The 23493-nt window shown below is 42.7% G+C and overlaps 1 protein-coding gene across 1 annotated transcript in view; it reads right to left on the bottom strand.

The window, feature by feature from the left end:
• LOC119223225 (chemokine-like protein TAFA-2) overlaps positions 1 to 23493 on the bottom strand; it is a 52558-nt gene that overhangs the window by 13272 nt on the left and 15793 nt on the right. Inside the window, exon 2 of the mRNA XM_037480403.2 lies at positions 12145 to 12245. Within this exon, the coding sequence (XP_037336300.1) occupies positions 12145 to 12244 (100 nt within the window). The 5' untranslated portion in view covers position 12245. The remainder of the gene's footprint in view (positions 1 to 12144; positions 12246 to 23493) is intronic.

Genomic DNA, 23493 nt, shown 5'->3' with positions numbered 1-23493 from the left:
GGGCCTTCCTCCTACATCCTGCATCCTACTGTGTGAAAGAGCGGACCTGGTAACACATGACATAGCAGAACCCCCCCCCCCCCATTTGTACCAGTCTGTGCTTGAGGGAAGATATTACGGTGGTGAATTGAGTATAAATTGTTAATATGCTCAGGTGTAATAACACAGCATTAACCTGTGTGTGTGTGAGAGAGAGATCATGCATTAGGCCCTCATGTTTTGAACTGTGTTAATTGTTAACTGCAGACTGGAGGTGACTATTCACAAGACCATGGGGGACATCCAGGTCATTTCAGTCTCCCCTTCCTCCCCTCCCACGCGCTCTCTCTGAATTCCAAAAAGCCATTCAGCCGGGGGGAGTATTTACATCTTCTATCCCCTCCTACAGTTTCTAATGTGAATAGTTGTGGGGGAGCCATGCCTCCTTGCATTTGCACGACTAAAGCCTGCTTTCTCTGCCTTTCGGCCTCCGTGTCGTTCCGGCAAACCAGTATAGACACAGAAACACAATGATTGAGTTCAGTCCAAAACCAAACCACCCCCCCCCTCCGCTTTTCCTCTTTGTCAGTCTGTTTGCAGACAGACAGAGTCGAGGAGAGATCTATAGCACCGCAGCCATGTTGATGATGATTTCTTTCCGTCTGAATTCTTTCCCTGTCAAAGGAATGAGGACGGACACTTGTAAACGTCAAGTTCTGTGCATCTCACTTCAACAGGTGGCCGTGTGCGTGTGTGCTTGAGTGTGTCCTGTAGGTGTTTTATTATGCCGCTCTGTTGAAGAGGTGTTGTTTCACGGATTGAGATAAACGGCTCTGTTTACTCTCCGTGAGAGACTACCCGGTCTATCGACACACCGCCGGCTCACTGTGAGACGTCCGTATTCCACCCGTTACATACGCCTTTTGATTGGGTATCAGACGCTAAGGGGCGTGACCTTAGTATCTGTATACTTTTCCCCGGGAATGAAAACGTGCTGTTAACTCGGAGCACACAAGTCCAGTGTCATTTGCTATTTGTGTTGGTCTAATGTTGGCGACTCTGCGAATTCCTTTGAGGCCACGCAAGAGGAAGGAAAAACCCGCCTTGACCTGAGGTCGCATCTACAGTATGTGCCCCGCATGCAGTCACCAAACCGCCAGCATCAGACGGATGCATTAAAGGCCTTCCGAGGGCCACCTTGTTGTGGGATTTAGCACGTAAAAAGATGTGGAAATGTGGCGGATCATTTTCCTAGCTGCTGACAACCTTCTGAAGGATGGAACTGATGTCTCAGTGATGCACAAATGTTGCCGCCGCAACACCCAGCTCGGTTTGATCTTGTGGATGGTGCAAGTCGGGGTCTAGACTCTAAACTCTCAACCAATGCCGGCACTTGCCTTCGATTAACATACTTTTTAAAATTAATTTGTTGATATTTTCATTATCTAACCAGTTTTTTTTTTCTTTTGCTCTTTTCTTATATTAAATATATTTATTCTAAACTAAATTCTACTGCAAGCATGTCATCAAAATAATATAACCTCCATCAATGCCCTCTTTAGGAGAACATGGCCTCTTTTGCCATGTTTTGTTACTGGTTAGTCATGTTAGCAGTATTACAACGCTCTGTTTATTTTTAAAATGGCTTCGTTGGCCATTGAACTTTGACAGGTGATCTAATGAGCTCTGTGTGTGATTGTTGCATTAAGCACATCTTTTCTAAAGGCCTCTCTTCCATCGCGTCAGCACTTCCTCTGTAACTGCATTCATCAGGCCAGATCATTACATCCTTCCTCTCCTCTCTCTCTCTCTCTCTCTCTCTCTCTCTCTCTCTCTCTCTACCAGACGAAAGAAACACTCTTTTGTGTGTGTGTGCGTGTGTGTGTGTGTGTGTGAGCGCTGGCAGCGCAGCCAGAGGTGGAAAAATGCAAAGAGAGAGGGAACGAAGATGAAGGCAAAGAGATGGAATGAGAAAAAAGAGACTACGAAGGGAAAGCAGGCTATGTTGCCTGCTCAGACTGTAAATGGTGAGGAGAGTGTGTGTTGGAGGGATGATTTGGGTCTGATAGGACTCAGCGGGAAGGAAACTGAATAACCACCATTGTGAAGCTAATAGGACGCAGCAGGACAAAACCTAAGCTCTAACTCTGTCTGCTGCCATATTCAAAACTACCCCCCAAACTAGAGAAGCACCTACTGAGCATCTGTGCCGCTTGTACCAGTTGAGCATCTGTGCTCTGTACGTTGCATGTACATATTTATTTATTTCCATAAAACCCATCAGTTCAACATTCCACAACACATTTTCGAGTCACAAATCTATGATTTAATAATGTTTTAAGTAACACAAGTAGATTTTGTCAAGCAAATCTGGTCCCAGCTCACTTTAATAAAGGTTTTTCACCAGTGGATTGTATTGTGAACAAATTCAGTGTTCTTTTTGTTATGCGCAAAGCTCTTTTTTGCGGAAAGGTACAGGTGAACCAATTTAAGGGTCTTGGTGCTGTGTGTGTGTGTGTAATTGCTCAGTGGTCTGTGGATCCCAAGGGGTCCCCTGATTGCTTCCCAGCAAAAAAAAGGAAATCATTTGATTTCATTATTATACTTATATTATTATACATTCATACTGGAAGAATGTATGGTTATTTCGGTCATGGATTCAGAGCAAAGGGCTAAAGCACATTTAAGTACAAAGATACACACAAAGAAGCCACAGAGAAAATGTCAAAAGTCTAAAAGGGATCACAGTTATTTTACAGAACGTCTCTCCCGTAGATGAAAATTTCTATTAATCTGAACCAAAATAAGAATAAAACGCTCAGCGAGGGATTGAGTGATTTAATGCAGCCCACAGAGTATTTACAGCGGTGTTCTGCAAGGATTAGTTGTGTGAGAGGATTAGTGAAGCTGCATTACTGCTGTTTTATTTAACTCACAACAGCAAACGACTAAAAATAAAAGCTCCTTAACCACATTTAGGCGACATGAGAGGCCAAGCCGGACAGTTAGACAAACATGTTTGTGTCATTTAAAGACCTTTGCTGGAAAGGGATGTGCACAAGCAGACACTAAACTCCCTGTGCTTAATCTTTAATAGTAATCTACTCAAAGTTGCCCTGCGCAGCATATGCTACTCAAAGAAGCACCGTGTCATATCAGTTAAGGCGATGATGCTGGTGAGAATGCAGCATATGCAGATCCTGTCAGGATCAACAGAGTGGGAAACTCACTGAGAGGAGAGGATTAATGAAAACGACTGGCCGAGAGAGGGAGATGGTCAAAGAGAGATTTGCAGAAGCAGCACATTACCTCTCCATATCCCTCTCTCTCACTCGTTTGCTGCCTCTGTCTGTGCCACATTCTCTTCCCTTGCATTAGCATTGATCACAGTACATCAGTAAAGTAAAGAGCCCCCCCCCCCCCCCATCCATCAGTGCATGGCTCTGGTGCTGCTGTAAGGAATACCAAAGCTGCGCGCCCCTGTACGTGCACACACAAGCACAATCCTATGCAGAGCAATGTGTGCAATATCAACATAAGCAGTAAAACCGCCGCAATACTGCAAATCCATTAAACTACTGGTAGATTGGAGGCCACACTCTGGGACTGTGCACGATGCCTCACCAGATGCAGACATCTTCCCAAATCGTCATTTTATTGAAGCAATCACAACTGGTGCCAATTTTACATTGAACTTTGTTTCTGTCCTTTGGCGCATACTTAGTATATATTGTGTTTTCTCGCTCGTCTTTTTCACACATTTTTGAGAAATAGACAAACATTTATATATAATAGTGATGGTCCATTATCTCCTCATGGACCTAATGGAGACACTACTTAGGGTCTGCTGCTAATGGATTGTTTTGAAAAATGAAGGTCTGAGCATTGACGGATACAGTACATTTGTCCTGGCGGCATACTGTATATAGATGAAGTTCCTGTATAGGATGATATGTTCCATGCATTATTCACACAGCGCCAAGTGTGCCAGCTCTACTGGGAAAACCCTGGAATCCGACAATTCTGCTTTAGATCGAACCACTGGAGACACTTGGGATCCCCTTAGAAGAAAATGTTGTTGCTGGGTTAGGATACACCATTTTATTGCACTAATCCGAATATTTGCTTGATATATTGTTGTGAACAAATATTCTATTGGCCAAGAAAACAAAAGCTTTGGATAGATTTCTGCCTTTCGTCAAATCCTGTCTAAGATATCTTACATGGTTAGTAAAGGGTAGCATCCAGCCGTTTGTTTCGTTGCCAAACATCTGGTCATTTGCAGGATCTCCTGAGACTGAGAATAAGAAACAGTGTACATTGGGAAGGAAATAGGAGGGAAACAGGGTCAAATGGCCCTAAAGGACTCGCAGAGAAAGGCTTTGATGTGCCTCGTACATGACAGTTTGCAGAACATTCAGGAAGTCATGTTTTTCTATGCACATTTTTGCTATTTAAATAGTAAACAGTAACTGACTCAATGAAATGTACACTGTTTCAAATGCAATATGAAATATAGAGTAAACTATATGACTTCTTCAGTGGAAGTAACTCCCCTGCAGCTAGGAACGTGTAGTCCGTGGTAGTTTGAGCTCAACATTGCAGTTTTCTGTCTGAGAGGTGCAATGAACCAACAACCTTCAAGTCCCAAAGTAAAGTCCTCTTGATTCACTCCTTGAATAAAAAGAAAATGGTATGTATTGGTTATACATATTTCAGAGCGTCTCCCTTTTTTTTTTACAAGAGCTTAGCTGAAAGAGCGATTCCAACCTCAATGTGACTTTCATGTGAAGTAAAAAAATCGCAGACACTGAATTGAATATTGAAATGTGTGCATCCGTGAGGCTGTCTTACAATGAATACCAAAGGCCAGTATTGTACAAACAAAACTGCTGCGCCACCCACCAGGCAAATTCCACTGCAGGACAAATTGGAAATTGAATCATCAACTATAAAGGGGGAAGGTTGAGTTCAGCTGCAAAAGAAAAGCGAGTGGAGATGGAGGAGAAAAGAGAGGCTGCATTAAGTAAAAGTTCTTTCTCTCCTGCCCCTGCAGAAATCCATGCTGTGCTACCTGATGGAAATTTCCTGGTTTAATAGCTGTGAAATAAAGTACAAGTTGGGTTGCGGAGGAAAGAGGAAATATGAAACAGAGGGCAAAAGGAACGGGGCGGTAGCGGAACGACAATGGATGGGGATACTTTGAAAGTCAGAGACCATGGATTTGATGGAAAGTAAATTACTTTATGACTTGTAAAAACTGCAATCAAAGCTAATTGGTCATTACTCTTTTAAATGTGTCTCCCACAGTTCAGCCAAAATTGTGAATCCACACTACTCTTGTAACCTTCCCAGCTGTAGGCAGGGGCTTAACCAAAGGCCTATAAATGCAATAAAAGCTTCAGCTTTACTTAAGAAAACGCAGCGGTACCAGCCTGTGTCTATGCTCGGTGTGCTGGTGGGCTAAGAGGTAACGATTAGCACTGATGAATGCAATGAGAGGGCCCCAACGAGGTAATCTCACTGTGCACGAAAGGAAGAGGAAACTCTCCATTTACTGAAGTCAATGCACATAATCACAGTTGCCATAGCACCCACATACTGTAACTGGTTTATTGTCAACCCCATAGGGTTTGGCGTATGGTGATGGAGCACAGCGCCAATCCCTTCCACTGCACATTCCCTACGATCTTACTCAAATTGTCAGTTGTTGTGTTTGTCATTCACACTAATTTATAATGGCCGGCTTCTGGCTGCGATCTGTTCTTCATTGTTGTCTCTAATTGTAGCTTTACCAAAAACTCCTGTTCCTTAGCAACGCCATACAACCAGCATGCAGCAGGGCATGTTTGGGATGAAGTGGATCAATGGATTGCTGTGAAGTTTGGTACACAGATAAATGCACCTCACAGGAGCTGTTCCAACCCGCTCCCAACATTTTCCCTCTTCATACGGAAAATATCCAACATCCATGAGATGGATTGTCTTGAAATGTGATTCATGAAAACCATTAATGAATCCTGCAAACCTTAGTGTCCCCCTGACTTTTCTTCTTTCTTTATTATACCAGCGTGTAGTGAATCATTGTTATATTATGTATCATCATGGATTCATCATGTTTTGATTTAGTTGATATAATATTTTAATATTATTATATTATTGTATTATTAAGCACACTCACTCCACACATCTGTTCTTCAATATATTCACAGCAGAAAGCTGGCCCTTAGTAACCCAATCACACCCGCGCGGCCCGCTTTTGTTTATCTCTCGACATGCTTCTTAGGGCATTAGCCGTGAATCCTACTGACTGCGAGCAGAGAGCCTCTCGCTGTCTGGCATCACCGTTCTACTTTCATAGATTCATTTTCTGCAATTGGTGGAAAATAACGGCTATGAACACCATCCCCTCTAGAGACACCAATTTGGTTGCTTTGTGATCCTCTGGTTCAATATTTTAGCAAACATGCAATCCGCTTGACAGACAGTAGAATTTATATCTTTTATATTACAGTCTTTTTATATGCGATGCAGGTGTGACTGACACCAAATAAACAAATATTATCTTGTGATGTTGATCTTGACCACGAAAGGCCAAAGTTTTTGTAGTCTGTTATCAAATACACTCCAGGCACCTTGATATCTGAATACCTGGTGGTTAAAACCGCTACCAAGGACACACGGATTGGAGAAGGTGAGTTTGTGAAAATTGAGTTCCTTGGAATTTGTCAACACCATTTGAAGTGGATCGATGGAGTAAAGGAGGAAGGAGGGAGAGAGCCAGGTGCTGCGTACCAAACATAATGAAGAACAAAAGGGGCGTATCACAAGCAACATGCACTTATTGTGAGTAAATGTACAAATACTTCGTTACTGTAGTAAGTAGTAAGTAGAACTTTTGGGTATCTATACTTTACTTGAGTATTTATTTTTCAGACGACTTTTTACTTAGACTCCTTACATTTTCGTGCAAATATCTACTTTTTACTTCTTACCTTTAAAAAGTCGCCTCGTTACTCCTATTTAATTTCGGAAGGTTTTCCGGCTTGTCACCGTTCAAAAACACACAAAAAAACTATCCGGATCAATCGCGCCGTCGGGATTGCGTGAATTTGATTGTGGTTGGATGAGAAGTGTAAACATTTACCATCCAGACACCTTATTGGTTTATCAGCGATGCGCCTCACATGACGCTGGGTGCGTAAAGTGGTGAAGGATCTTTTTCAGGAGGCAGATCGGTGGTCCATGTTTTTTCTAACTTTATTGATGATCTGGGACAACACAGCGACCTGCAAGTAGCGCAGCGTCTTCAATAAAGTGACGTATGTCTTAATGCGAGGCTTTAGAAATAAACACTATGGGACTCTGGATTTGTTCAATATTTTGATAACCGACCGCTCCCCATCATTATAAAAGAGATGCGCCCCCCCCATGAAGTAGTAAACCATGGAGAGACACTGCAGTCTAATCAATGGGAACAACGTGTGTGTCTCTGACTCGTGTCATTTAGCCGTCATGTTGTTTTCTTTGTTTAAGTCACACGGCATGTTGATCTGTTGTTTTAGCGTCGCCTCTCTGAATGTCGCCATGTTTCCATCGTCCGGCAGGTCACGTGACCTGAAGGCACCTTCCCACCGCATTGTAACGGACTGACGGACTGTTTATTCTTAATGGACATTTTTTTCCCTTTCAATACTTTTACTTTTTTACTTTAAATAGTTTTAAAACCAGTACTGTTATACTTTTAAGTAAAAAGCTTGAGCGGATACTTCCACTTCTACAAAAGTATTTTCAAAACCTAGTATCTATACTTCTACATGAGTAATGAATGTGAATACTTTTGACACCTCTGGCTGTATCCATGTCAGGTTGTTTTTTACAGCAGTGTTTTCTTTTCTGTTCCTGTTTTTGTTGCCAGGCTTTTTTGTTTTCTCCTTCTCCAGCGAGTCAAGTCTGCTTGTGCTTGTGCTGCTTTTGAGTTGTTTTATAAAGCCAAGTCTTTTTTATTTGTTGCCAGTAAAGATCCTTAACCTGGAAAGAAGATTTTTTCTGTAGTTTCGTTCCTCTGCGCGAGAGTCTCTGTCTTGATCCCTCCCACTAATACTACAACTCACAAAGTTAACAATCTGTACAGCATACTCTGTCCTTAGAACCTTAATATCAAAAAAGATCTTTTACTTTGGTCATAGAACAAATAGAATGATGTAAATTAAGAAGTAAATACCGCATTCATAATAACAGTAATCTGAAGGTACAGTACATATGTTCCAATACCTGGTCTTAAACAGGCCCAGGTGCTAAATAACTAAAGATGAGCCCACATTTTATCCTTGTTCATGGTCATTTTTTAATTTAGTACTGTTTGAGGTATTTTTATCATTCATCTTCACTTCTCTCATGGCTGAGAAAGCCACTATAAGCACAGAATACATTCTTCTTCAAATTGTAACGTGAATTTCATTCATTTTATTGACAACTATATTTCTTACCAGTGAAATATTATTACTTTATGTAGGGATGACTTTGCTCTTATGAACATTGCTGTTCCTCCTCTAGAAATAATATTTAGTTATATTTCAAGTATAAATAAATTCAAATCTGGATCTACATTAATTTGTTTTTAATATTCTATGTATGTTTCTTTATTATCCATCCTTTTTTTTCATTTTACATACATGAACCAAATCATACTTCGTCTCCTGGGAAGGGAAAGTAGAAGAAAATGCTGGAATATCGAAATGAAACATCATTCATTTCCATCTAGTATTTTTCACGTGGACATGGTGCTGTGTTGTGGACTGAGCATCGAGGGCAGTTTTACTGTGCAGCAGCCTTTAAGGAGGGCAGACAGCCTGTCTCCACTCATCACATTAGAGAGCCTCTTCAACTGTGCATACATGTAAGCGGGTTTGCATGTGTCTGCATGTGTATTTTCCATGTGCATCATGCCTGCGGTTAATGCACGTGTCCATCTGAGTTTGTGTGGGAGTGGGTTAGCACATTTTGTCCTTCTCCATTTCCTCCTCTTGGCCCTGAGAATATCTTTCAGGGTAAGTTGAAATCTCATCAGCCTCTAATGAATGGCAATGGATGGAGATTGCAGCCTATAGAGGGAGCAGCAATGACTTGACAGTCTTTGGGTGGAGTGATCAGTTCAACTGTGTTCCACTTTACTTCAAAATCCAAGTCAAGCTGTTTCTCCAAAACAATTTCCAAAGCCACTGAGACAATTAACCAAGGCCTACAAATAAGATACCTTTATTTCTGAGGATCTGTAGTTCTCTAAGAGTGCTAGAGCTATGTGGTTTGAGTATAAAGCCTGTCATTTCCACCCAGTTCTGCCATGGCATGTTTTAATAAAAAAATGTGAATAAGAGAAAAAGACAGAAGGATGGATGGATTAACAGCTGAAGATGCACCAATGGCAAAGAGAGGCATCTTTTTCTGTTCTGGCCTGACTTAGTCTTCCACTTCTCAGCCCACTCGACTTTCCTCCTGAGGTTGCCATAACGGTCTTCTCAGCACATCGCGAGTACACAAATATACACATGCAGGCAGGGCAATAAGGCAAAAATCAAATGTCAATCATTTTTTGCAATTCACAACTTGTTTGTCATGTTTGAAACATGACGTGTTTTTACAATCTCGTTTGAAAGGCAGTCTAGCAAGAAGAAAGACTTCAAGATTGGTTGCAGCACAGTTAGAGACTGAAAGTCATCACACTAATTGAATTGCCCTTTCTGTTTGCCTGTTATCTGCAGACAACTGTCTGGCGAATGTTACATAAAGCAGACACGCAAACTCGTGGCTTCACCTCTCGGTACCAAGAGTTAACGCTTCGTCAACAAACACAACCTGAGTTCTGATCTCTGTCTTTTTCTTCGGTTTCTCTGTCGACAGTTTGAGGGAATGTTGTGAATCAGCCGTTTCCTAAAATAACTTGTCGACTAAAAGTAACGGGTTTTTTTTGCAAATCTGAAAAATGTTTTGTTCAACATGAAGACAGTTTACACCTTGTTGAAAAACACATGGTCCCTGTTTTTGGTGTAACATGGGACATAAAATAGACGTTCTATGCGGTGCATACAAGGGGGTGTAATTACAGCATTTCTTCTGCTTTACATGCCTACGTGTGTGTGTGTGGGGGGGGGGGGGGGGAGAAGGAGACAGTGTACTTTTGCACCGTAGGTGTGAGAGTGTCAACCTTGGAGTGACCTAAGGGATTGTATTTAGTAATTATCTGATTACTCGCCTGTTTCTCCCCACTCAGACAACCTGCAACTGGAGAACACTGTAAGACCCTGATTACAACTTACTCTACAATCAATCACCCATTAACGGCAGCACACAGGCGGTACAAATGCCCACTCACAGACAAACACACACACACACACAAACACACACATCCAGCCAAGTGAGACTAAAATACCCACACCACCATAAGGGCCACTGTGTCAGGGGATAGAATGATGAAACGCCTACGACAGACTCTTCAAAGACAAAACTGCTAAACCTTTTCTTATCTTGGATTCCGTGTTTTTGTTGCTTTTTGCCGATGTCAGCAGATCAATGAAAGCCTGGTGATGCACCACAATAACACAGCCTCTCCGTCCTCTTTTTCACCACCCTTCCACTTATGAAAATGCTTGAAATGGCAAAAGGTAATGAGACTTAAGAGGATGATGCCCAGCAGGGTCAATCTTACACAGGAACAACAAACAAAGCTGTGGTTGTAAGCACTTGCACTACAGCAAAGGGCACACAGGTACTGCCTACACAGGAATGCAACACAACAAAAACATGTCATCTCCACAAAGAAGGCCGAAGGACTGTCTAAGAGGCTGCGCCCTGTTAAAAGAGACTCATAAATAAATCACAATCATTTTTCCTTTCTTTCATCTGCTAATGGAACATCCGTACAAGGCAGATGTTGAGACACACAATACACGGTGCAGTATGAATGGTTTTAGTCTCTGTGACGTTAGACACACGGTAACAGCAGGGCAAAGACAACCGGTTCAGATGAAGGGCATCTGATGCACGCCATCGAGACAGGAAAGCCAAAGGCAGGCCTTAATATTTCAAGGCATCCCCCGCCTTCCATATGTAGTTAAGCCAAAGACAATGTTCACTCTCATCACTTCTTGCTGCTGTTATTAGGTCACCTTTTTTATAGTTCATTGCTCCGATAGTCATATCCATGGATCTGCATCTTTGTTGACGTCACTAACATACAGATAACATGGTTGGACAAAATGTTATAAACATCTTCAAGTATGACGTAGTTACCGCTTTTTCCCTGAACCGATTGAATTAATAATCCTCCAATAATATTTGCAACCACAATTTATGTTGACATATCAAAATGGAGTTTCACCTGTCTCATATTTTCATCTGATGAAAGCTTCACCAAAGATACACAAAGAAGTCTATATATATATATTCCTTTTTCCTTTTTTGTATTTAAGAGCAGCTAAACCTCAGGCACGTGAATAGCCGTTATACTGTAAGCTCTCATGTATTGGCAACAGGTGTGTCATGTTCTCCATTGAAGCCTTTTTAAAGGTCATTTTTGCACGCACAGGTGATCATTGTACGGCAGAGAGGCCTTCAACAGGAGAAATTCACTGAAAAGTATTGAGAGGCCTCCTGGGCTGAATCACACTAAGGTGACTCAGCGACTTGGCCCACATGTGAGGGGCATCGCGCAGCCAGGGATTTTTAACCCAAGGCCCGTTGCTGACCACGTGTGCTCTAACCCACAGGCGTTTCAGAAAGACGCTCCGCTCTGATGGCGACTGCAGAGGCTTGCGAGCGCTTGAACCGAGAAATACCCTTTATGTCCGAATACCTGTGTTCCCCTTCCTTTCATCATAGACGTTTTTTTTTAAGTCTTCCTGGCAACCCTCCTCCGTGGCCTCGCCTTTCATTGTAAATCAAACCTCTGCATTCCCTCGGGTGGCACGCGGCCTATTCACTTCAACTTTCCCGTGAAAGAACAACTCGGATGTAGAGGCCGCCTGGAGGTGGCAAACCACGACACATCCAACACCGTGAATGCGGCACACTGACGCTAACCAAGGCACAGGAATATGTTCTGTACAGAAACACACACACACACACACACACAGGCAATCACACATGATTGGGCATACATGTACCTACCCGTGTGGCTCCTGTGGGCCTGTGTGAGGGAGGCCAGACAGAGGGACAGCAGCAGGCTCCACACGCCCACTCCGCAAATGCAAGGACCTCGTTCCCGCATTCTGCCACAGAGAACACATACGCATGCGCCATTAGAAAACTCACGAACAAATACAATACTGTGCATTGCATGGTTGCTATGTAACAGTAGATCTAGCTCTACTGCTTCACATCTACGTGAAGAATTGGGGCAACGTTTTGAGCCGACATTCATGATTTCAAAAAGATGTCTTACGATAAGGTTCTTTGTTTTTGTGGCTTTGTCAATTTTAGCGATCTGCTGAATTCACATAGAGTGACATTATCAAGTCCACATTTTCAATTTCAAAATTATCTTTAGTTTAAAATGTCTAACATGTATACTGTATGTTAGCCACGTGGGGTATTTTGGCCCTTAGCTAATATAGCTTTTTAAATAACAAATGTGTAAAAATATTTTGGAGAATGTTGTAAGATGACTGCAAAACATACAACCAACATTTACAGATAACGTACAGTAACAAATATTGACACATTGGAACTGAATGTTTACTAGAAATGTATTCAGAGAGAAGGAGAGTGAAGGAGACGAGTAGATAGAAACAAAGGACGGAAGGAAGGACAGAAGTTGGGAGATTATTTTTACAGGCAGGTTTGCAAACAAGAGAACAACATCAATGACACAGTCCCTGTCCTGTTTGTGCAGTCGATATTGTTTCTGTCAAAAATGTCCAGTGATTTTTTTCTTCTTTTTATTCAAATGGTTGCAAATAGATGGCCTACGCTGTGCTAAATATCCCACACCAAAGCAGTGCAAAGGTTTTTCTTGTTTATGATGCACACAGAAACTCACAAACCTTAAAAAACGATAATGAACCTTTTCTTTTACAAAAACAAACTCTGTTTTACTATTGGTGACCTAAATGTTGCAAAATGCAAGAGCTTTTTATTTTAGACTGAATGTGAGAACTCCCTGAGGAAAGAAACTGAAATTGCGTGTTTGTATTACGTATTCAAACACAAGGAGCTGAATTTAAAGATCAAATTCGAACTTGTTTAATCAAATTCTACTCAAACACAACATATTGATACATATATGTTACAGAAAAGAAATCTAACAACATTTAATCATACATTGAAAAATGTATTTTATATTAGTCCATTTTCCAATACAAGTAGTACTAGTCTGTTAATTTAAAAATTTTGCTCGCATATGTGTGAATATTTTACACAAGTGAAAACATACAAGCTCGGACCTTTGTTCCACAAATTCCCACATTGTATTGTAACAATTTCCATGTTGAGTTTACAAGCGCTTGCATTTTAAAATGCCTCATTTCATATCTATCTTCACACTTGCGAAACAAAAGCAAACTTAAAAACCCATCTAGACTCGAGTAAATGTCTTCTGTTTTCTTTGCATTCTGGGCGCATTACATATTTTGCTGGAAAAGAATCCCGTATTTCTGGCAGTGCAGAAACTCGTCCAATCCTTTCATTTGGCCAAGATGAAGTGGTTGGACGGGATCTCGGTCTTGCCAACTTGAGTTAAGCAGAGAGTTTGGATCCACTCGGCCTTTTTGGTTGGATCATTTTTGAAAAGCTTGCGTACGCGTTGCTCGTTTCTCACGAGTTGTAAACCTTGCTTCGAGTCACTCTCCAAAGACCTAATGGTGGTTGATTTACTTTTCTAGGAAACAAATGTGTGGCTAAGAACAGTAAAAAAAAGAATGTGAAACTACTTTAGAGCAGATATGTAAAAACGAACCAAACTTTCCAGGCTTGTGTCACAGTCTGTGCAGACTACCTCAGCGAGAAGGTGAGATTATACACACGCCTAGTTGGGTCTCGGTATCTGTTGATGTGCTTGTGCACATGTATTTGGGCCCAAATCAGCCTGCATGTGTATGTGAGCACTTTCGCCACGAGGAAGTGTGTGTGTGTGTGTGTTAAGCCCTGGCTTGTGTTCTAAGCTGGGTGTGTGAGTCATCTGACTGTGCGGCCATGCATTTCCAGAGCCCGGAGAAGCTGCAAAGCCAGACAGGCTGAGCCAAGGCTTTCTCTGGTTAGAGGGCATCTCACACACACACACACGCTTATGCTTTATTTTCCCTTTTTGTCTTTTCTTTTCTTTATTCTCCTTCCTATATCATATTCACTTGCACACACCTCAGTTCTGTAGTTAATCATTTACATAACAGAGACCCGGCATGCTTCCTCTTCAGCTAATTTAGACACACAGCAGTGTTTGTGATGCAGTGCCACTTCATCTTGGCTAGTTGTTTGGTCTGTCTGCCTCCGAAATGAGTGGGTGTGTGGTATAAAAATGGATTCAGAAAGAGGGAGAGACGGCGGAGGGGAATGCATGCGTCACACTGTGGGTCTTCAGGTAACCCTCTAACATCAGAATAGAAGGGACTGGGACGCGGTGTCAATACACTCTTTATACATTAATATTTCATTTTAATTATAAGGGAACAAAACCACTTAGGGTTAGGAAAAGAAATCGGTGGACTAATCCTACGTGAGTAAACCGCACATGACTAATAACTGACGTGACAAAATGAGTTGACTTTGACTTTTAGGTTCACACAGGACACAAACATCCCGGGTGAAAGTCTGGTTTAGTTTTTTTGATCATATACTAACTGCTTTTTCACATTCATGAGTCTGTTTGCATATGTTTGCCATGCATATATGTCCGGAAAATGTCTCCAGGAGTGGCTTCAGGTAGATGATCATATCTGCCTGTGTAAATGTTGCCTGGAAAACCATATTTGGATCCTCTAATCCTGGGTGGTGTAGCTTTCGGCAGTGGAACACGTAGGAGCAAGAGAGAAGGGAGCAGGAGATAGTTGGAAAAGGAGTGACGGTCCCAAATGAGTTGTGCGCTCTGTTCCATCCCTTTAATTAGTCCCATTGGAATGCCTTTGCAGCTCCATGTGGCTGATCAGCTCTTCCCCTCCATATCTCCAGTCTGTATTCGTGTGCATTCGCACGCGTGTGCTCGTATGCCTCCTAGCTAAAGGCGGACAGACATCTCTCAGGCATCTAAGCTCCGGTTTATCTCCCAACGGTCAATGAGAAAAACGTAGTGCAACGGCATTAATATTCAAGGAGATTTCTATTCCCATTTGGAAAGGGGGGTGCCTGTTCACGGCTACACAGCTACACCATTACTGTGGCAAATTAACATGAAGGGATTTTGATTTTAGGAGATTACAGTTTCACATTATTCCTTGCCCAGAAAACTTGAATCTGTGGTTATTGTTATCAATTCATTTAAGGCAGCAGGTGGTGACGCTAGAGCATAAACCACTGGTTTGGTTTGGGAAAGAAAACCAAATCTTACAGACTGCACTACTGGTTTTCCAGTAGCATGAAATAAAAAACATGTTGGTTGTGACAGTTGGACAGTACAAGGACAATTCCCTCCCATCCAAATAAAGCTGAATATTGAGTTGTAACTCATGCGCTCTGACTGATTCACTCACAGTCCTCCTCACATGCCGGTTCTCTTTTCTTTCCTTTTCCTTAAATAGTGATTTTAGTACTACTTCAAACGCTAAAAACTACTGTTTCAATCTGTATAAACAATATACTGTATATCTATACTGCCATGGTAAGACATGCATGTCGGTTGGGTGTTGTTTGATCTTCATGAATTGTTAAAACGTTACACCAAAAATGGTTATATTGTCCAGAGGCAGCAAAGAGGAACGGAAGGACAGACACCAAAGAAAAGGAAAAGGAAATCTATGGAAACTAGTGCATACGAAGGAGGTGAGGAGCCATAGAAGCCTGTGAAGGGATGGATCCGAGGTGACAGCAGCACAGAGGGAACTCACGACATTTGGGAACAATCTCATTCAAAGTCAAGACAGTGGGACTGTGCCAGCGCACTTGTTGAGATGGCTGGGTAAAAATAATAGTTATTAGTTATGCGCGGACGTCTAGTGGCTGCTACAACACATTAGTACCGCTCTTATTTCCACATTACTGCAGCTCTGCACCGGGCTGACGCAGCATGCAGCTTGTTTGACCGGGGGGGCGGTCTTCCACTTCCATTTGGCGGATGGTGGGAGTCACTCGCTCTTCATTAAGCGTTACTTAAACATTGATTTCTAGTCGGTATGAAGTCAATCTCTGCTTGGTTATTTAAGCTCCTCTGATTTTTTTAACAAAGCAGATACTTGCTTTTAACTTATTTGATAAGGTTTTATAATATATGATTCTCTGTCTATGTATATACATTTTGTAATTTTTTTCTTTGAAATCCTCCCGAAGGAGTTATCGTTAAGCCAGTCTTTGAAATGATGTCATTTCTTCGGAGCCAATTGAGGCAAAACATTAAAAGTCTCCTTAGCAAGTTGCACTCCTTACCTGCTTGGATATGAAGTATACTTAACTTACAGGTTTGCTGGTTGCTTTGTAATACATTTACATTAAATGTAAAATTGCAATGCAAAGCTAATTGTATGGGAAAAGATATGGATCTACTTAAGCGAGAGATAAGCCAACACGCTGTTTATACGAGTTGCAGGTGTACTTGGCGCATGGTAAATAGTGGCAAAGTTAGCACGAAGCAGTGGATGAGTGTAAGGAATAGTCAGAGGAAACCTGTGTATTCTTGTGACTTAACTGATGGGTTTGTTTTGAAGCAAGACCCGGACTGTGGCTCTGCAGTCCTAATTACAACCTCGGGAGGTTTGCGCTTGATTAGGCTTTCTTCATCCTGCCAGGAACTTGTGTGTGTGTGTGCATAAACAAGTGGGTGTTTTATTAATGATATCCACAGTTTGGCCTTTGTGGATAAATTCACTCCATGTGACCTGTGGAGAAAACCAGAGACTCCAAAGTAAGCCTCCAATTTAACAAGCATTCTGGAAACTCAATAGTGTGTGTGTGTGTGTGTGTTGGGGGGAAAGAGGAAATGAGGAGTGGGAGGCTTTTGGTCCTCAGAAGTCGATGGTTAATCACTAGTTAACTGTATTCTATGAATCCCAGAGCTGACATATGCATCTTTTCCCCTTCACTACGTGTGTGTCCCCAGCACGTGCCTGAAGCTTTATTCAGCCCAACATGGTCTCTCTCTAACTATCTCTCTCACCCTCCCCCTTCTCTCTTTGGCTCTGCCTGCATGTGTCTGCTGCTCGCCGTGCAAACCCAAGGAACTCACTGCACCGCAAGGTAAAAATCCTGATGTCACTACCAATCCATCATCCACTCACGATACAGCCACCCCTGAAAGATCCTCCGGTCAAACACACACACACACACACAAGTACAGAACCCTACACACAGCTGCATAGTTAGATGGCTGACGATGCAGATCCAGGTGCTAAACACAGGAATGTTGTCTGAGCCTTTCCATCACCAGCAAGTCCAAGAAGGCACCATAGCTATGAACGGCAACAAATAAAGTCCCTCGCTACATTGAAAACACAGGGTACTACTGACCACACATCAATTTTCTGCTAGCCTCTTCAGCAATACCAGAAGAAAAATAAATAAATACATGCAAAGTAGGGAGCTTTTGTAGCTTTGGAGTTTAGGAAATACATGAAAAGCAGCATGCAAATGCACTCCACTGGTCCCTGATGTGGAGTGGGATGGTTCCGTCAGGCATGGGGGCGCATGCAGGAAAAACTAATCCAGGGGGGAAGAAACCGTTTCTTCAACTTGATTTCAATGCAGATTTAGCCTCTTGGATGGGATTATCTAACTGTTGGATGGATACACAGTAACAGTTGTTCTGCAGAGCAAGAGCAATCATTAAAAAACACTTATTTTTTTGCTGAAGAAGCAACATTAAGGATTGAGGCACTTCAGCGGGAGTCTCATGAAAGAATCCACTGTATGACGGATAAGGAACTAGCGAGCCACAAATGCTTGAGGATAACTATCTGGACCCTGAAGGGGAAAGGCTGCAGCGTTTCCCTTGTTTGTGAACTCACTAACAGATAAGGAAAGGAGGTCGTACTTTCCAGTGCACTTTAACAAGATTCTGATTTCATCCGTCCGTCTGCCAGCCAGACAGGACAGAAAGGTGAAAGCGACCGGCAGTAAAAGCATCTCTCTCTCTCTCTCTCTCTCTCTCTCTCTCTCTCTCTCTCTCTCTCATCCACTCCTCTCTCCTTCTTTCTTTGGTCTCCTCTCTCAACTTCATTTTTCATCACACTGTGGTTGTTCAGAGGACCGTGGCTTTTTCTCCTCTCCACCGCCCTCAGCTGGTATATTTAGACTGTGTCTCTCCATCCTTCCATTTCTGTCTCTCTGTCTTCATCATTGGCATGAATTATTTGCGTTTCACTTTCCCACCATGTCTGATTATATTAGCATTATGATTGGTTAATTGTTGATTGATTTCATTGATTATATAACTATTTTCATAATTCACGTTGAAAGCAAAAACACCAAAACATGGTCCTGCTTCTCATGTTTGAGGATTTTCTGTTAGTCCTTGTTTTATATTTTGTGACTGTAATTCATGTTTGGACGTTGGTCTTCAGCTCAGCTGTGATTTATTACACAGAATGTGACTTTTGTGTTAAAAGCTTAGAGAAACAACCTTAACCGGATTATAGGCTGCCGAACTATTGATTCTCCATCCAGGCTACATTTGCACTGTGCTGCGAACATACAGGAAGTGCTGAAACTTGCCACTCCGTGACGTGACTTCTTAGCTTAAAGGAAAGATGAGCCAACTAATGCCTGTAGGTGTGAGAATGGTTGTCTGTTGCTATGTCAGTCCTCCGGTTGACTGAGGACCAGCCCAGGTTGTCCCCTGTCTCTCGCCCAGCTGGGATGGACTCCCTGAGGACCAGTGGTATAGAAGATGGCTCAGGAACATGTGAGCAGTACTGTGCAAATGTTCCATTAGTTTTTATTGGTTTCTTAATTCCATCAGTAATGGGTATCTTTTTTTTTTTTATTCCTTCCAAATGATGTACATTGTGGACTCAATAATTACTATTTGCATTTCAATTTCTGTTAATTAAGAAGCAATGTAATGTTTAATGGAATTACTGCAGTTGGTGGTAAAAAACACAGCCTGCTTTGAAGAAAACGCTCATGTTGCTCACTGGAGATTAGGGATTGAAATGGCCTATGAAGACTACACGCACGCACGCGCACACACACACACACACACATTGAGAGGTCGTCCCTGTAGGACAGCACTCTTAGACACTCAGAAACCAACACCCGCCGCTGGAGAAAACACCCACATGCACACACTTAAAAGCACATAGTGAGCACTCAGCGTGGCGAACTTGCAGGCAATATTTTGTTCAAAATCAGTCCTGTCAGGTTATAAGAGGAGCTGCTGCCAGGAACCTCCAAAATGTTCAATCTAAGCGTGAAGAACTCCATCCAAAACTGTAATCATCCATGTGTGTCAGTGGAGGACTGCCAACGCTGCTGGTTATACTTTATGTATATAAACGTAGCGGAGACAGGGAAAAGCAATGAAGCAGGTTCAAAGGATACATCGGCAGTCATTGCCCATCGTTGTGTTTATAGGTGATGGACCAGTGATGTGAGTAAATGAAGGCAGGTGGCAGTGGTCAGTGTCCAGGGTGCCCTGCCCAGAAACCTCTGCCTCAGTTTAATGAACCCTGCGAGAGGGCAAGAAAACGTGGGGAAAATGGTGAAATGGCTTCAGTGAATCTGTCTCTCCTTCTCTGACAACGTGGCGACCACAATGGGTGTCTCGAACCTCGGTCCTCTCTGGTCTCCTTGTCTCCTAAACTCCCCCCGGTTCAGACGTATTTATCTGCCCTAAATGCATAATTTTGTAAATGAAGCATCTGCTTGGGTGGTCCCAGTAGGCGCATGTGGATCAGGCTGAGGCTGGCACGCGCCATCACTCAAAAATAGATTTGCTAACAGTCCCTGGAAATATGTGGCATCCAGAAAGTATACTTGGAATGACAGCTACGTCTTCATACGTTAGTGTTTCAGTTTGTTAAATGTTGCTGGAGCAATAACAGGAAGCGGTGGAGTGTGTGCAAAACATATTACAACATGAAATGTGAGAGCAGATGCTGATTACTACAGAGGCAATGACTCATGACACTAAGAAGGTGGGTTTTCGTTTAGGTTTTTTTGAAGTTAGGATAGACCTTTCATCAAGAGCACATCTACTCTGTGTTTAGTGCCGGCGCCACGCAGATGAAGCAATACACTGGAAACTTCTAGACTAATGAAGTGCTGGAAATGCTGCAAAGAAAAGCCCAAAAAGGAGCTGCCAATATATTAATCTTTTGAAAAAAACATTTTTTTTTTGTCTCTGCTCTCCAGACCACTGCTCATCGCCTTCCTATTTCACCTTGCGGCTTGGTACACATAACTTATGCATGCTGTTTCATACAGGTTGCCCGTGATTTGGTGTCTGCCTGTGAGTATGTTCATATGTGTGGGTATCTGTGTGTGCGTGTGTGTTAAACCAGCAGCCATAGATAGCAGCGGAGCCATAATGCTGTATAACTCATCCTAATGATGCACAGCGAAGCAGCAGGTAAGGTCAACGCAAGAGACTGTGGTGGAAGGTGAACGGCCTGGACGCACACACACACACCAACACACGGACAGACTTATGAATCAATCCGTCCGCAACAAACACCTCCGGCGCCCGTAAACATGCACCCTGCCAATCTCTATATCATTCCCCATCGCCTTTCTCCCATATTTGCCTGCAACCCATTTATTTGTTTTGCCTCCCCGTTGTCTTGTCTCCATTTTGCCATCCCTGCACCTGCCTTCCCTCGGCTTCTCATCTCCCCTCTTCCAGTCCCTCCCTCCATCCCTCTGTCTCATGGTGATCTTGTTGGAGGTCAGTTGACGCCATGAGGAAGAGGCTCGATGAATAGACCCTGATCACTGGCCGTAATTACAGTGTAAAATGAACTGTTAGCAGTCCAGCGTGTGCAGCTCCAGTGTGTATTTGTGTGTGTGTGTGTTCTCTCCTAATGTGATAGTCAGCTTCCCACAGATGCAACTGCCATATCCGCATACACAACAACAGATGGGCTCCAGTTACACACAAACACACACACGCATACAAAACTACTTTCTCACGTATTCATTCTCAGAGTCTGAAGTATCAAAAATTAAAGTAGCCAGCCGTTCAATTAGAATATTTCTTGCAGTATGTGTGTTTGTGTTTGTGAGAATGCAGCATGGGGCCTTTGTCCCCATCCCGATTTACATTTCTGCACAGGCTCTTACAGGAACAGACAGGTTTGTATCTAAATACCTCACCACAATTCCTCTTGTCTTGGCAGATTATACTCAGCAGGACCTTTAACTGTCTGGCAGATGTAAAGTTTTGGCAGACACAATAATACACACACACACAAACACACTAAAACAACAACGTTATTACTCAGAGATCAGGGTGCGCTATTGACTTCTACACACATCTTTCCAGCAGACATGATAATGGAGCCTGAAGCCACTGATGCAGACAGACCAGCAGCTGGCGAGATTCTTCTGTAGACAAACGGACAGAGAGTTTTTCTGATTGCCCCTTTTTTGTTTCTGTCTTACTCATGGAAAGGAAAACGACAATGTTCTTAAGGCAGGTCCAATATATATATTTCAATCAGGAGAGACTTATTTGATAGTAACAATGGTTTATTACATATGCATCAACTATGACTTGTGCAATTCTTTGGCGATTGGACTCCATCCTGAGGGACTATTCCCGAAGGTAGGGATACTGCGGTCCAATCGGCCCAATCCCCCTGGAGTCCAGACACTGGTGGTGGTGAATAGGAATAGCAGCAACTAGATGATGAACCTGGAACCACGCCGATGCCAACTGGAGGTGACTGGGGTGGAGGAGGGCCGCCTCAGCTACACACTGAAAATGACAGCTGACAGCCAACGGAGAGGAGAATACTTTTAAACATTTGACAGCAACAACGTGATTGGCTCCAGCGAATAGTTGTAGAATCTGATTGGTTACCAAAATGTGCACGCCCCCAATCAGCTGATAGCGTAACTACACGGGAGGCAAAAGAGCCCGACTGGTTGTCTTCCTGACTGAACTTGCGCTTAAGCTACATATATACATTTTTGCATGAATAAAGCTTAGGTGTAAAACTAGAGTAACGTATTGTAGTAAAGTAATGTTCCTCCATTAATGCAGTCTTTCTTAAACATGCAGTAACTCATCACTCCTTTTCATCATTTAAAGATTGTTTATCCAATGTTCTTTTTTGACTATTTTTTGGAAAATATCTGGCTCTTTGGCTTCTAAGCACTCCACCTTGTTCACCACCAACTGTGTATATCTGCTGTTTGGGGCTGAGCAGGTAATGCACCAAGGGATTTTACTTAAAGGGGACATATTGTGAAAATTCCACTTTTTTAGTGCTTCTACACGTTAATTTTGGGCATGTGGCAGGTTTAGTGATCCCAAAACAACTGCCGCGATTTGTTATGGTTCTTGTACTTCAGAAATGTCATGCTTGAGTGACTGCGAATGAGCTTCCTCACCATTCTCTCGTCACTATGAAATGGGAGTCTCATCCACGGCCCCCAACAAAAAAGCACTTTGTTTTACACTTGGTATATCTAGCTAGCGGGATGAAGCAAATAAAGCCCTAAAGATGCGCTTCGGTCGGCTCCACAGATCCGCACAGAGGGGGGGGGGGGGGGGGGGGGGTGGCGGCCCATTAGCATTGAAGGAGCAGCCACTCAAAACAGGTCACTCTGTGGAGGGCTGTTTTAGACAGGGTAAAAAGGGTGCTGTTTTTAATGACCCTTGTGGTATTTTGACCAAAGTACGTTACAGACATTTCATTAAGACCCCAAGGAACCAAATCAACTGGTGGTAAAATGGGCATGCGATGGGTCCTTTAAAATGACAGTGAGAGGGAACCAGACATTAATCCTCAGGTTCATTACAAGGAGCAACCGCTTACACATTGATACGTATTTAATACACCAAGTATTTGCATTATAATCTGCTCTGTGCCAATGAATGTGCATTTGAGTCACAAAGAGCATAGAAAGAGTGGGATCGTTTCTGCATCCGAGTTTAAGCGTGATTCGGTTTTCTACATCCTGTGAATCTGGGTGGACGTTTTCCTGTGCTGTCACTAATATGAGTGAATCAATTATCGTGCCTGGCCTCGTGTATCAATGTCCCTGCAAAACCCGCACACTCACATCCGCATGCCTGCCGATGTTTCCAAGGGCGCGTTATATGCACGGCAAGGAAATATTTACAACGCAGAGGCAAGTCACCTAATCAAATTCAAGGTCTGCGTCTAGAGGAAAAGGAAACATGAATACGCATTCACCGCCACGTTTGTGTGT

The sequence above is a fragment of the Pungitius pungitius genome, chromosome 1, assembly GCF_949316345.1.
Source record: "Pungitius pungitius chromosome 1, fPunPun2.1, whole genome shotgun sequence".
Lineage (NCBI taxonomy): Eukaryota > Metazoa > Chordata > Actinopteri > Perciformes > Gasterosteidae > Pungitius > Pungitius pungitius.
The sequence above is the reverse complement of the archived record's forward strand: the minus strand, read 5'-3'. Positions and strand labels throughout refer to the sequence as shown.